The 16,275-nt window shown below is 48.1% G+C and overlaps 1 protein-coding gene across 3 annotated transcripts in view; it reads right to left on the bottom strand.

Annotated features, from left to right (window-relative positions):
* Nucleotides 1-15,791, bottom strand: part of slc49a3 (solute carrier family 49 member 3) — a 79,896-nt gene extending 64,105 nt beyond the window's left edge. For all 3 annotated transcript variants that reach the window (XM_068047398.1, XM_068047416.1, XM_068047406.1), the window contains exons 1-3: nucleotides 15,627-15,791; nucleotides 9,407-9,565; nucleotides 7,963-8,182 (exon numbers count right to left, since the gene is read on the bottom strand). In XM_068047398.1, the coding sequence (XP_067903499.1) occupies nucleotides 7,963-8,182; nucleotides 9,407-9,565; nucleotides 15,627-15,737 (490 nt within the window). In that variant the 5' untranslated portion in view covers nucleotides 15,738-15,791. The remainder of the gene's footprint in view (nucleotides 1-7,962; nucleotides 8,183-9,406; nucleotides 9,566-15,626) is intronic.
* Between the last annotated feature and the right edge of the window lie 484 nt (nucleotides 15,792-16,275).

The raw sequence follows: 16,275 nt of genomic DNA, 5'->3' as shown, positions 1-16,275 counted from the left end.
GAAAACATACAATGTTTTGGCCTCAAATGCTTTCTGTCGTAACGAATTCCACAGGCTCACCACTCTCTGGGTGAAGTAATTTCTCCTTATCTCAGTCCTGAAATGTTTACCTCGTATCCTTAGACTATGACCCCTGGTTCTGGACTCCCCCACCATCGAGAAGATCCTTCCTACATCTACCCTGTCAAGTCCTGTTAGAATTTTATAGGTTTCTAGGAGATCCCCCCTCACTCTTCTGAACTCCAGCGAATATAATCCTAACCAACTCAATCTCTCCTCATATGTCAGTCTCGCCATTCCAGGAATCAGTCTGGTAAACCTTCGCTGCATTCCCTCTATAGCAAGAACATCCTTCCTCAGATAAGGAGAGCAAAACAGCACACAATATTCCAGGTGTGGCCTCACCAAGGCCCTGTATAATTGCAGCAAGACATCCCTGCTTCTGTACTCGAATCCTCTCGCTATGAAGGCCAACATACCATTTGCCTTTTTCACAGCCTATTGCACCTGCATGCTTACCTTCAGCGACTGGTGTACGAGAACACTCAGGTCTCGTTGCATATTCCCCTCTCTCAGTTTATCACCGTTCAGATAATAATCTGCCTTCCTGTTTTTGTTACCAAAGTGGTAACCTCACATTTATCCACATTATACTGCATCTGCCATGCATTAGCCCGCTCACTCAACTTGCCCAAATCACCCTGAAACCTCTCTGCATCCTCCTCACAACTCACCCTCGCACCCAGTTTTGTGTCATGTGCAAATTTGGAAATATTACATTTAGTTTCCTCATCTAATTCATTAATATATTGTGAATAGTTGGGCCCCTAGCACCGATCACTGCGGTACCCCACTAGTGACTGCCTGCCATTTGGAAAAAGACCCATTTATCCCTACTCTTTGTTTCCTGTCTGCCAACCAATTTTCTATCCTTCGCAATACACCACCCCCAATCCCATGTGCTTTAATTTTACACACTAACCTCTTAGGTGGGACTTTGTCGAAAGCCTTCTGAAAGTCCAAATAAACCACATCCACTGGCTCCCCCTCATCAACTCTACTAGTTACATCCTCGAAGAACTCTAGTAGATTTGTCAAGCACGATTTCCCTTTTGTAAATCCATGCTGACTCTGTCCGATTCTACCACTGTTCTCCAACTGTTCGGCTATAAAATCTTTGATAATGGACTCTAGAATTGATAAGTCACCAGGGTTGGATAGGATGCATCCGAGCATACCAAGGGAAGGAAGAGTGGAAATTGCAGAGGCACTGGCCATAATCTTCCAATTCTTAGGTACAGGGGTGGTGCCATATGACTGGAGAATTGCACATATTGTACCCTTGTTCAAAAAATGGTGCAAGGATAAACCCAGCAATTGCAGGCCAGTCAGTTTAACTTCAGTGGTGAGAAAGCTTTAGAAACGATGGTTTGGCACAACATCAATAGTCACTTGGACAAGTGTAGATTAATTAAGGAAAGTCAGCATGGATTTGTTAAAAGTAAATCATGTTTAACTAACTTGATTTTTATTTTTGATGAAGTAACAGAGGGTTGATGAGGGTAATGCGATTGATGTGGTGTACAAGGACTTCCAAAAGGCATTTGATAAAGTGGCACAAAACAGGCAAGGATACGAGTTGGTTGAGTGACAGGATACAATAGTGACTGTGGAGGGCAGTAGATAGTGGGGTTTCTCAGATCGGTACTAGGACCACTGCTTTTCTTGCTCTATATTAAATGACATAGACTTGGGTGCGCAGGGCACTATATCAAAATTTGCTGCTGACACAAACCTTGAAAGCACTGTAAGAAGGACAGTGATAGACAGGCTGATGGAATGGGCAGACATGTGGCAGATGAAATTTAATGCAGAGAAGTCTGAAGTGATACATTTTGGTAGGATGAGGAGACAAAAATATAAAATAAAGGATATGTTGTAAAGGGGGTGCAAGAACAGAGAGCCATGAAGAACATAGAGACAATATAACAAAGGGCACAAATCGTTGAAGGTGGCAGGGTGGATTGAGAAAGCATATGGAATCCGGGGTTTTATAAATAGAGGCAGAGAGTACAAAAGCAAGGAGGTGATGGTGAACAAAGAACAGTACAGCATAGGAACAGGCCATTCGGCCCTCCAAGCCTGCGCCGATAATGATGCCCGTCTAAACTAACACCTTCTACACTTCCGGGGACCGTATCCCTCTATTCCCTTCCTTTTCATGCATTTGTCAAGATGCCTCTTAAACGTCGCTATCGCACCTGCTTCCACCACCTCCCCCAGCAGCAAGTTCCAGGCACTCACCACCCTCTGTGTAAAGAACTTGCTTCGCACATCCCCTCTTAACTTTGCTCCTCGCAGCTTAAACCTACGTCCCCTAGTAACTGACTCTTCCACCCTGGGAAAAAGCTTCTGACTATCCACTCTGTCCATGCCGCTCATAACTTTGTAAACCTCTATCATGTCGCCCCTCCACCTCCGTCGTTCCAGTGAAAACGATCCGAGTTTATCCAACCTCTCACCATAGCTAATACCCTCCAGACCAGGCAACATCCTGGTAAACCTCTTCTGTACCCTCTCCAAAGCCTCCACATTCTTCTGGTAGTGTGGCAACCAGAATTGTACGCAATATTCTAAGTGTGGTCTAACTAAGGTCTGTACAGCTGCAGCATGACATGCCAATTTTTATACTCTATGCCCCGACCGATGAAAGCAAGCATGTTGTATGCCTTCTTGACTACCTTATCCACCTGCGTTGCCACTTTCAGTGATCTGCGGACCTGTACGCCCAGATCTCTCTGCCTGTCAATACTCCTAAGGGTTCTGCCATTTACTGTATACTTCCCACCTGTATCAGACCTTCCAAAATGCATTACCTCACATTTGTCCAGATTAAACTCCATCTGTCATTTCTCCGCCCACGTCTCCAACCGATCTATATCCTGCTGTATCCTCTGACAATCCTCATCACTACCTGCAACTCCACCAACCTTTGTGTCGTCCGCAAACTTACTAATCAGACCAGCTACATTTTCCTCCAAATCATTTATATATACTACAAACAGCAAAGGTCCCAGCACTGATCCCGGCGTAACTCCACTAGTCACATCCCTCCATTCAGAAAAGCACTCTCCCACTGCTACCCTCTGTCTTCCATGACAGAGCCAGTTCTGTATCCATCATGCCAGCCGACACCTCCTCCTTTTTGATATCGACATGACCCAGACTACCTACACACTCTTCCCTCGACTCATCATCCACCAAGTCCTTCTCTTGGGTGAATTCTGATGCAAAGTACTCATTTAGTACCTCGGCCATTTCCTCTGGCTCCACGCATAGATTCCCTCCTCTGTCCTTGAGTGGGCCAACCCTTTCCCTGGTTACCCTCTTGCTCTTTATATACGTATAAAAAGCCTTGGGATTCTCCTTAATGCTGGTTGCCAATGACTTTTCATGACCCCTTTTAGCCCTCCTGACTCCTTGCTTAAGTTCCTTCCTACTTTCTTTATATTCCTCAAGGGCTTTGTCTGTGCCCAGCCTTCTAGCCCTTACAAATGCTTCCTTTTTCTTTTTGACTAGGCTCACAATATCCCTCATTATCCAAGGTTCCCGAAACTTGCCAAACTTATCCTTCTTCCTCACAGGAACATGCCGGTCCTGGATTCTAATCAACTGACGTTTGAAAGATTCCCACGTCAGATATTGATTTACCCTCAAACAGCCGCCCCCAATCTAAATTCTTCAGTGCCTGCCTAATATTGTTATAATTAGCCTTCCCCCAATTTAGCACCTTCACCCGAGGACTACTCTTACCCTTATCCACAAGTACCTTAAACTTATGGAATTATGGTCACTGTTCCCGAAATGCTCCCCTACTGAAACTTCAACCACTTGGCCAGGCTCATTCCCCAATACCAGGTCCAGTACGGCCCCTTCCCTAGTTGGACTATCTACATATTGCTTCAAGAAGCCCTCCTGGATGCTCCTTACAAATTCTGCCCCATCCAAGCCCCTAGCACTAAGTGAGTCCCAGTCAATATAGGGGAAGTTAAAATCACCCACCACAACAACCCTGTTGCTTTTACATCTTTCCAAAATCTGTCTACATATCTGCTCCTCTACCTCCCGCTGGCTGTTGGGATGCCTGTCGTAAACCCCCAACATCGTGACTGCACTCTTCCTATTCCTGAACACCACCCATATTACCTCATTGCAGAAGCCCTCCGAGATGTCCTCCCGCAGTACAGCTGTGATATTCTCTTTAACCAGTAATGCAATTCCCCCACCCTTTTTACATCCCCCTCTATCCCACCTGAAGCTTCTAAATCCCGGAACATTTAGCTGCCAATCCTGTCCTTCCCTCAACCAAGTCTCTGTAATAGCAACATCATAGTTCCAAGTACTAATCCAAGCTCTAAGTTCATCTGCCTTACCTGTTATACTTCTCACATTGAAACAAATGCACTTCAGACTACCTTTATAAAACACTGGTTCAACCACAACTGGGGTAGTGTGTCCAATTCTGGACACCACACTTTAGGAAGGATGTTAAGGCTTCAAAAGGGTGCAGGAAAAATTTTCTGGAAAGAATAATTCAGGTCGAAATTAATAGTCACATGGACAAATGCAGGTTAATTAAAGATAACCAGCATGGATTTCTTAAGGGAAAATCATATTTGACTAACTTGCGGGAGCTTTTTGAAGAGGTAAGAGAGGGTTGATGAGGGCAACGCTGTTGATGTGGTGTATATGGCCTTTCAAAAGGCATTTGATACAGTGTCTCACAACAGACTTGTGAGCAAAGTTTTTGCTAGTGGAATAAAAGGGACGGTAGCAACATGGATACAGAATTGGCCGAGTGACAGGAAAAAGAAAATAGTGGTTAATGGATGTTTTTCAAGCTGGAGGAAGGTTTGTAGTGGAGTTCCCCAGGGGTCAGTGTTGGGACCCTTGCTTTTCCTGATACATATTAATGATCTAGACAGGGCACAATTTCTAAGGTTGTGGATGTTACGAAACTTGGAAGCATTGTGAACTGTGAGGAGGATATTGTAGAACTTCAAAAGGACATAGACAAGTTAGTGGAATAGGCAGACAGGGAGATAGAGTTCAATGCAGAGAAATTTGAAGTGATTCATTTTGGTAGGAAGAACATACAGAGACAATATAACAAAGGGTACAATTCTAAAGGGGGTGCAGAAGCAGGGGGACCTAGGTGTATATGTGCTTAAGTCATCGAAGACCGAACAGGTTGAGAGAGCGGTTAATAAAGCATACAGTGTCCTGGGCTTTATTAATAGGGGCGTAGAGCAGAAGAGCAAGGAAGTTATGTTGAACTTGTATAAGATACTAGTTCGGCCTCAGCTGCAGTATTGCGTCCAGTTCTGGGCACCACATTTCAGGAAAGATGTGAGGGCATTGAAGAAAGTACAGAAAAGATTCACGAGAATGGTTCCAGGGATGAGGAATTTCAGTTATGAAGATAGATTGGAGAAGTCAGGACTGTTTTCCTTGGAGAAGAGAAGGCTGAGAGGTGATTTGATAGAGGTATTCAAAATCATGAGGGGTCCAGACAGAGTAGATCGAAACTGTTCCCACTCGCGAAAGGATCAATTTTAAAGTAATTGGTAAAAGCAAAAAAGTGACATGAGGAAAAACTTTTTCATGCAGCGAGTCGCTAAGGTCTGGAATACGCTGCCTGAGAGTGTGGTGCAGGCAGGTTCAATTTCAAGAGGGTAATAAACTGTTGACTAAAACGAAGAATGTGCAGGGTAACGGGTGGAAGGTGGGGGAATGGCTCAGTGAATTGCTCATTCTGAGAGCCGGGGCAGACGTGATGGGCCAAATGGCCTCCTCCTATACGGTTAACAATTCTATGATTTTACTAGAATGGTTCCAGGTGAGGGGCTTCAGTTACACGGATGGACTGGAGAAGCTGGGGCTGTTCTCCTGAGAGGAGAAGGTTGAAAGGAGATTTGATGGAGATGTTCAAAATCATGAGGGGTCTGGACAGAGCAGATAGGGAGAAACTGTTCTCATTGACAGAAGGTTCTAGAACCAGAGCGCACAGATTTAAGCTGATTGGCAAAATAACCCCAAAGGAAACACTTAGAAGAACTTTAAAAAAAATACAGCAAGTGGTTATGATCCAGAATGCACTGCCTGAAAGGATGGTGGAGACAGATCACGGCTTTCAAAAAGGAATCAAATAAGTACTTGGAGAAAAAAATCTATAGGGCTACGAGGATAGAGCAATAGAGTGGAACTGCTCTTGCAGAGAGTCGGCAAGGGCTCAACACACTGAAACACCTCCTCCTGTGCTGTAACCATTTTACGATTCCAAGATTTAAACAAAGCAGCAGTAGCAGCAGCATAGGCAAAGCACAGAACACAAATGAGGAAATTTGAGAAGTGATGTCACAGTAAACAGAGGAGGACGTTGTGACACCACAAGGAAGGACAACAGGGTAGGTTACAGCTCAGTATTTAACCTACTTATAACTTCAACCACATCAAGTAATTGAGTTTTCATTTTATTTTTGATAGCTTTACCGACCCATAAATAGAGGCATGGCAGGACGCCAGAGTCCCATCGAATCCATGCCCTGTGGGAAATCCAGGACACTTGTCATGTACCTGGACAACCACACGTGCAAGAAGTGTCGTCAGCTGAAGTCAATGGTGGAGGGAGTGAATGTTTGTAGATGGGGTGCCAATCAAGCGGGCTGCTTTGTCCTGGATGGTGTCGAGCTTGAGTTTTGTTGGAGCTGCACCCATCCAGGCAAGTGGAGGGTATTCCAGCACACTCCTGACTTGTGCCTTGTAGATGATGGACAGGCTTTGGGGAGTCAGGAGGTGAGTTACTCGCCACAGGATTCCTAGCCTCTGACCTGCTCTTGCAGCCATGGTATTTATATGGCTACTCCAGTTCAGTGCCTGGTCAATGGTAAACCCCAGGATGTCTAATCGGAACTGCATTGAGACTGTCACAGACTTATTTCATTTAGAACCCTTACAGCCAGCAGACAGAGGCTTCTGTCCAGTCAGTGAGGGCTGGATTTGAATCTTGGTCTCCGGTGAATGGGCAGTCTCTAATCCAAGATACACCCAATCCCCAGGAAAAAGAGCTTTAAAGCCAAGATTCAGCTCCAGTCAAAAACAAATGTCTTTTGAATGAGGGAGAACAAACACATGCAACTCAAAGCCAATGTTTTAAACTAACAAGTAAAAGTGAATATCGCATTTAATTGCTCCACTGATGTTATTGCAAACTTTGCAACTGTAACTTAATAAACAAAGCAGAGATATGATGGTGCTCTGTATGGAACAACATGAAGCTATTCAGCCCATTTTGCCTGAGGTGGCTAATTAGACCCACTAAATCTTTCCCTTAGCCCTGCAAACCTCAGTACATTCTTTTGAAAATTATTGAAATCACTTCCATCACCCTTTCAGGAACTGGATTTCAGATCATAACTCACAGCATAAATGATATTTCGCATCTGTCTGGTTCACTTGCCAATTATCTTAAATCTGCTTCCTCTGGTTAACGAGCCTGTTGCCAGTGGAAACCATTTTTCCTTACTTACTCCATCAAAACGGTTAATGATTTTTAGCACCTCTGCTCAACTTCCCCTTAACCTTCTCTGCTTCAAGAACAATCCCAGCTTCTCCAGTCTCTCCATGCAACTGAAGTCCTTTGGTTCCATTCTAGTCATCTCCTTCACAAGACTCCAGCTGAGACCTAACTTGTTCTTGTATTCCAAGCCTCAATTTATGCAGCCAAGCATTCCGCATTCCTTTTTCACATTGGTAGGAAATGGGTGGATATCCTGTACTTTCCGTAGATGGTTGACTGAACTTATATACAGTCCATAGGAATTAAAATTCAAAGACATTGATATTCTTTGAAAGATGAATTGTATTCATCCTAATGTGATCATTCTCATCCAAACAACTCACCCATTGATGAAATCATGTTTGCTGTTGCTCTCTGTTGTTCTGGAAACCAAATAGCAGCCAATTTTGTTGGAGAAAAGAGAACCAAAGGCTGTGCCAATGCACCAAAAGTCTGACCCACCATCAGGAGAGGAAATTTCCAGCTGTCATGGGGTATGAAGAAAGTAACGCTCAAGAGTTGCAGTGCACATCCAGCCAGGTTCAGCCATGAGCTCAGGATCAACTACAGTGCAGAAGATCAGAGGGATTATTGAATTTTTTAGCGTGGGTCAATTAGTGTGTACACAGTGGAATTTTACCATTTTGGACAGAATAGTAGATAACCTATGCTTCAAATCTACACCTATTCAAATTATGTTCTATTTGCTTAAAAAAAAACTGACTTTGCAACTATAATAATCCACAATCACCTTGAATCTTTCAAAATAAACTAGTTTATAATAAATAGAATTTGTACTACAACTAATGATATTCAGGAACTACGCAACAAATTCACAAAGCCCAATATAATTCATTAATATGCATTGGCACAAGCCTATTTTTAATAACCGACAGCTCACATTTGGAATGAATATTTTGTTGGGAAAAAGAGTAAGGTAAAAATTAAATTGGCATCACCTTCGTGCTTTTGTATCAGTTTGGTTTATTGGTAATACTCGAGCAAGTCAGCAGACTGAGTTCCAATCTCAACTCCAGGGATTGAACACATAATCTAGGCTGACATTTCAGTGCACTAGTAATGGAGTGCTGCATCATCACAAGTGCCATTTTAAGAGGGGTCTTAAACCAGGGGTCTGGCTGTTCAAGTGGACTAAGATCCTACTGCACAAGTGAAAGAGATACAGGGATCTAGTAACCAACCTCAACATGCACCGTCAAATTAAAAGCAATCACCTTACTATTGACGTTAATCATGTCTCATTCCTGGCCACTTTACTAATTTGAATTTCAGGATTTTATTCCCTTGTCTGACCCGTCCCTGTCCCTCAGGGTAGTGGATGGGGATGCAAGAAATTGAGGCCCAAATGTTTCATTGGGGCGATGGGATGAATAGTGGAGGGCAGGAAGTGGATGAGTGGATTGACGCACCATTCATCTCAATGAGTTATCTAAATACAACTAAGTCAACAATGCTTCAAATGTTTCATGTTTTATTCAGAGCTCAAAATCTCAGAACTTTAAAAGGTGCAACCTGTAGCAGTCTGAGAAACTACACAATCCCCCAAAGCAGCAAAGTTTTATCACCATATTTTAATATATGCAAACAGTAGAACAAAACAACCCTAAAGGATTTAGCAGGATAGACCCCAGGGGAGGCGATGTATGCTAAGATTAATTAGAATGTTTGTCACCTATTTAACTGAAGAGCTCAGCTACCAAAGTTGTTGCACTCTGGGATCTGTCAGAACACATGAAGAGACCTCGAGATTATTAAAACTAAACTTACTGAAGTTTTAAGTCCAAGCATGTCCAGTATCCACGTTGTCCCAAAGCCAAAGGGAACACCAACAACAAGGTAAATCATCGATAACCAATTGACTTGATTCACTGAAATGTGGAAATACCGGGCTGTCTGATCTGCAACTGGTGCAAAAGTCAACCAGCACTGAAATGAACAGAGATAGTTATATACACTTCTACTAATGAAAAGTGCAAAGGTCATTTCACAAAATTAATGAGTGAAAACTATAGCATTACAACTCATTGTCAGATAATTACACAGCATTAAAATACAATTAGCTGAATAGCTAGATTAGAAATCGCCCATGCATCAAACAGTTGTACAGGTATATTGGTCAGACTGACTGCAGCTACCTGCAGTTATGGTTTACTGTCCGAGGTTTACAAAAGTTGCAGACGATTACAAGCATTGTAAAACTCAAAGAAGATTTTTGCGATGCAGTGGACCTTGCAAGATGGTTTGTAGTTGGAAATTTACAGAAATGGAAAAATTGCTACAGTTTTATACAGAGGTTCAATGTCCAGAACATATACCATCAGCATTAAGTTTAGAGATACAGCACTGAAACATGCCTTTCAGCCCGAGTCTGTGCCAACCATCAACCACCCATTTATACTAATCCTACACTAATCCCATAATCCTACCACATCCCCACCTGTCCCGATATATTTCCCTACCACCTACCTATACTAGGGGCAATTTATAATGGCCAATTTACCTACCAACCTGCAAGTCTTTTGGCTGTGGGAGGAAACCGTAGCACCCGGAGAAAACCCACGCAGACACAGGGAGAACTTGCAAACTCCACACAGGCAGTACCCAGAATTGAACCCGGGTCACTGGAGCTGTGAGGCTGCGGTGCTAACCACTGCGCTGCCCAATATACCTGTATAAATGTTCAGCAAATATTGGGGCTGGAGCATAGAAGCAAGGACTCAGTTTGAAAGTTAAAATGATCTGTACCTGTAACTTCCAGGCTTCAGGGGAAATCAAGGCTCACATGGCAAAAATAGCTTGGAGCTTTATAACTTTATTAACAGTCGCATGTTTGTAGTCCTCAGGCAATAATTTAGAAATAGTCAATATCTAATACATATCTCCGCAAATCTACAAAATTACACCAGGTCAGATGCCGAGGGTTGAAACAAGAATGGAAAATGCTGGAACACTGAGCAGGGCAAGCAGCATCTGTGGAGAAAGGAAAATAGTCAACCTGTCAAGTGAAGGGTTATCTCTGAATCGTTAACTTCTGCCCTTTCTCACAGATGCTGCCCAATCTGTTGAACTTTTACCAATATGTTCAGTTTTTGTTTCAGATTTCCAGCATCCACGGTGCTTTACTTTTTGGATACTGAATCATACACCACAGAAGGAGGCCATTCAGCCCACCCGCCATGGGCCAAGTCATTAGGACCTATCTATATTAAAGCCTTTCCATGCTAATTATTTTCCCATTTTAAAGAATTATTTCCTCTGGACTTTCAATGGTTAAAATTTTAAACTGAAGTTTAATCTGAACATTTTATTGTAACTGTTCTGATAACATTAGTATGGAGGCTGCAGGGCAAGTGATTTATTAACCTTTACAGAAAGCTACCAGGAACTGGAGGACCTCTGTAGTTTGTAATTGTGGGTGGGTTTTCAAGTATAAAATCAGCCATTGCTCCAAATTTATATGTTTATTGGATAAGTCAGAAAATTGAAAACACTACTAAAACATTATGGCAGTAATTTATTTTGGGGTGGCTGTAGATTAGGCTTTCTGCATCAAGTAACTCTCTTCCTGACTCCCGAAAGCCTGTCGACCACCTACAACGCACGAGTCAGGGGACTGATGGAATACTCTTCACTTGCCAGGATGGGTGCAGCTCCAACACTCAAAAAAGCTCAATACCGTCAAGGACAATGCAGCCCACTTGATCTGTACCCCATCCACCATCTTCAACATTCAGTCCTCCCACCACCGACACAGTAGCAGCATTGTGTACCATCCACGAGATGAACTGCAGCACTTTGCCAAGGCTCCTTTGACAGCAGCTTCCAAACCCATGATCTAAGGGGAGGCAGGGTAGCGGTAATGCCACTGAACTAGTAATCCAAAGACCCAGGCTAATGCCCTGGAGACACTGGTTCAAATCTCACTGTGGCAGCTGGTGAAATTGAAATGCAATTAATTAATTAATTAATGCAATTAATACGAATCTGGAATTGAAACTCATCTCAGCCCCGAAGCAATCCATTGTCATAAAAACCCAACAGGTTCACTGATGTCCTTTAGGGAAATCTCCATCAGGTTTTCACTTGCCATTTCCACATATGAAAGCATTTTTTTTTTTTAAAAAAGGAACAATCTCAATACTGAAACAAGAGGTTGAAAGTTTACAAAATTCTCCAAAACCTAGAACAAGCAAATACCCATGACATCAAAAGGCCTGCAATACAAGTTGACCACAATAAAAGAGTGCAGTCAGCAATCAGAACTGCAACCATGCAACATACTGATTTCCAAAATGAAGGAAGTCAGTGTCGGTGCAAAAGCAAGTCTACTGGCCTCAGTAGCCTTCTCTCAGTTATAAATAAAATCATTACAGTTCATTCAAGGTCGAACCAATCACTTAACTAAAATAAACTGGGGAAAAAATCCAGTCCAGAAAGACAGACTTGCATTTATGTCGCACTTTTTACAATCAATGGACATCTCAAAGCACTGCACAGCCAATGAAGTACTTTATAGTCACTGTTGTATTGGGGAGGCGGAGGCATGGTGGTATTGTCACTGGACTTGTAACCCAGAGACCCAGGGTATTGCTCTGGGGACATGGGTTCGAATCCCAACAGGGCAGAAGGCGGAATTTGAATTCAATTAATAAATCTGGAATTAATTTAATTTAGTTTCATTGTGGCCATGAAACCATTGTTGATTGTTGTAAAACCCAATATGGTTCACTAATGTCCTTCAGGGAAGAAAATCTGCCGTCCTTACCTGGTCTGGCCTACATGTGACTCCAGACCCACAGACTCTTAAATGCCCACTGAGCAAGCCAGTCAGCTGTATCTAACCGCTACAAAGTCAATAAGGAATTAAACTGGACGGACTACCCGGCATCAACCTAGGCACTGGAAATGACAAAGGCAAACCCAGCCCTGTTGACCCTGCAGAGTCCTCCTTACTTACATCCGGCGGCTTGTGCCAAAGTTGGGAGAGCTGTCCCACAGACTAGTCAAGCAACAGCCTGACAGTCATACTCACAGAACCATACCTTACAGACAATGTCCCAGACACTGCCATCACAATCCCTGGGTATGTCCTGTCCCACCGGCAGGACATACCCAGCAGAGACGGCAGCACAGTGGTATACAGTCGGAGGGAGTTGCCCTGGGAGTCCTCAACATCGACTCTGGACCCCATGGCATCAGGTCAAACATTGGCAAGAAAACCTCCTGTTGATTATCACCCACCGCCCTCCCTTAGCTGATGAATCAGTACGCCTCCATGTCAATCACCACTTGGAGGAAGCACTGAGGGTGGCAAGGGCACAGAATGTACTCCCCCCCCACCCACCACTCCCCTCCCCTACCCCCCCCACACACACCACTCCCCTCCCCTACTCTCCCCCCCCCACACACACCACTCCCCTCCCCTACTCTCCCCCCCCCCACACACACCACTCCCCTCCCCTACTCTCCCCCCCCCCACACACACCACTCCCCTCCCCTACTCTTCCCCCCCCCCCCCACACACCACTCCCCTCCCCTACTCTTCTCCCCCCCCCCACACACCACTCCCCTCCCCTACTCTTCCCCCCCCCCACACACCACTCCCCTCCCCTACTCTTCCCCCCCCCCCCACACACCACTCCCCTCCCCTACTCTTCCCCCCCCCCCACACACCACTCCCCTCCCCTACTCTTCCCCCCCCCCCACACACCACTCCCCTCCCCTACTCTTCCCCCCCCCCCCCACACACCACTCCCCTCCCCTACTCTTCCCCCCCCCCCACACACCACTCCCCTCCCCTACTCTTTCCCCCCCCCCCACACACCACTCCCCTCCCCTACTCTCCCCCCCCCCCACACACCACTCCCCTCCCCTACTCTCCCCCCCCCCCCCACACACCACTCCCCTCCCCTACTCTCCCCCCCCCACACACCACTCCCCTACTCTCCCCCCCCCCCCCACACACCACTCCCCTACTCTCCCCCCCCCCCACACACCACTCCCCTACTCTCCCCCCCCCCCACACACCACTCCCCTACTCTCCCCCCCCCCCACACACCACTCCCCTACTCTCCCCCCCCCCACACACCACTCCCCTCCCCTACTCTCCCCCCCCCCACACACCACTCCCCTCCCCTACTCTCCCCCCCCCACACACACCACTCCCCTCCCCTACTCTCCCCCCCCCACACACACCACTCCCCTCCCCTACTCTCCCCCCCCCCACACACACCACTCCCCTCCCCTACTCTCCCCCCCCCCCACACACACCACTCCCCTCCCCTACTCTCCCCCCACACACACACCACTCCCCTCCCCTACTCTCCCCCCCCCCACACACACCACTCCCCTCCCCTACTCTCCCCCCCCCCCCACACACCACTCCCCTCCCCTACTCTCCCCCCCCCACACACCACTCCCCTCCCCTACTCTCCCCCCCCCACACACCACTCCCCTACTCTCCCCCCCCCACACACCACTCCCCTACTCTCCCCCCCCCCCCCCACACCACTCCCCTACTCTCCCCCCCCCCACACACCACTCCCCTACTCTCCCCCCCCCCCCACACACCACTCCCCTACTCTCCCCCCCCCCCACACACCACTCCCCTACTCTCCCCCCCCCCACACACCACTCCCCTCCCCTACTCTCCCCCCCCCACACACCACTCCCCTCCCCTACTCTCCCCCCCCCACACACCACTCCCCTCCCCTACTCTCCCCCCCCCACACACACCACTCCCCTCCCCTACTCTCCCCCCCCCCACACACACCACTCCCCTCCCCTACTCTCCCCCCACACACACACCACTCCCCTCCCCTACTCTCCCCCCCCCCCACACACCACTCCCCTCCCCTACTCTCCCCCCCCCCACACACCACTCCCCTCCCCTACTCTCCCCCCCCCCCACACACATCACTCCCCTCCCCTACTCTCCCCCCCCCCCACACACACCACTCCCCTCCCCTACTCTCCCCCCCCCCACACACACCACTCCCCTCCCCTACTCTCCCCCCCCACACACACACCACTCCCCTCCCCTACTCTCCCCCCCCCACACACACCACTCCCCTCCCCTACTCTCCCCCCCCCACACACACCACTCCCCTCCCCTACTCTCCCCCCCCCACACACACCACTCCCCTCCCCTACTCTCCCCCCCCCACACACACCACTCCCCTCCCCTACTCTCCCCCCCCCACACACACACCACTCCCCTCCCCTACTCTCCCCCCCCACACACACACCACTCCCCTCCCCTACTCTCCCCCCCCACACACACACCACTCCCCTCCCCTACTCTCCCCCCCCCACACACACCACTCCCCTCCCCTACTCTCCCCCCCCCACACACACCACTCCCCTCCCCTACTCTCCCCCCCCCACACACACCACTCCCCTCCCCTACTCTCCCCCCCCCACACACACCACTCCCCTCCCCTACTCTCCCCCCCCCCCACACACCACTCCCCTCCCCTACTCTCCCCCCCCCCCCACACACCACTCCCCTCCCCTACTCTCCCCCCCCCACACACCACTCCCCTCCCCTACTCTCCCCCCCCCACACACACCACTCCCCTCCCCTACTCTCCCCCCCCCACACACACCACTCCCCTCCCCTACTCTCCCCCCCCCACACACACCACTCCCCTCCCCTACTCTCCCCCCCCCACACACACCACTCCCCTCCCCTACTCTCCCCCCCCCACACACACCACTCCCCTCCCCTACTCTCCCCCCCCCACACACACCACTCCCCTCCCCTACTCTCCCCCCCCCCCACACACCACTCCCCTCCCCTACTCTCCCCCCCCCCACACACCACTCCCCTCCCCTACTCTCCCCCCCCCACACACCACTCCCCTCCCCTACTCTCCCCCCCCCACACACACCACTCCCCTCCCCTACTCTCCCCCCCCCACACACCACTCCCCTACTCTCCCCCCCCCCACACCACTCCCCTCCCCTCCCCACACAGCCCCCATACCATGGCATTCGAGCAGCTGAGGGTACAGGTGGCGAACAGAAGGAACCACCGCCGCCTGTAGCTCCGGTACCGAATTGACGCCGCCGGGCCTCTCCCTCGTCCCGGCTCCATCCAAACCGGCAACCAAGCCGCCGCGCCGGCGCACTGATGCCCAAACTCTACCAGTCCCGCCTTCCTTACACGTCATCAAGCGGCGTTTGCCAATGGAGAGCGGATCTGGCAGTCCCGTGACCAGCAGCGGCCGGGAAACGGCAAGACCCGGATAACGATCCGCACCCGTCCACCGCAAAACCCGGATCCGGATTCCAATCTCAGCAAGATCCAGATCCGCACCCAATCCACCGCAAAACCCGGATCCGGATCCGCACCCTCATGTCACTTTCGCTTTTTTTCCCCAATACTTTAAATCTGTGTCCTCTCGTTCTCGATCCTTTCACAAGTGGGAACAGTTTCTCTCTATCTATTCTGTCCGGACCCCTCATGAGTTTGAATACCTCTATCAAATCACCTCTCAGCCTTCTCTTCTCCAAGGAAAACAGTCCTAACTTCTCCAATCTATCTTCATAACTGAAATTCCTCATCCCTGGAGTCATTCTTGTGAATCTTTTCTGTACTGTCTCCAATACCCTCATGTCTTTCCTAAAGTGTG

This window comes from Heterodontus francisci, chromosome 1 (assembly GCF_036365525.1).
Source record: "Heterodontus francisci isolate sHetFra1 chromosome 1, sHetFra1.hap1, whole genome shotgun sequence".
In the NCBI taxonomy this organism is placed as follows: Eukaryota; Metazoa; Chordata; class Chondrichthyes; order Heterodontiformes; family Heterodontidae; genus Heterodontus; species Heterodontus francisci.
This window is presented reverse-complemented; position numbering and strand designations above follow the sequence as displayed.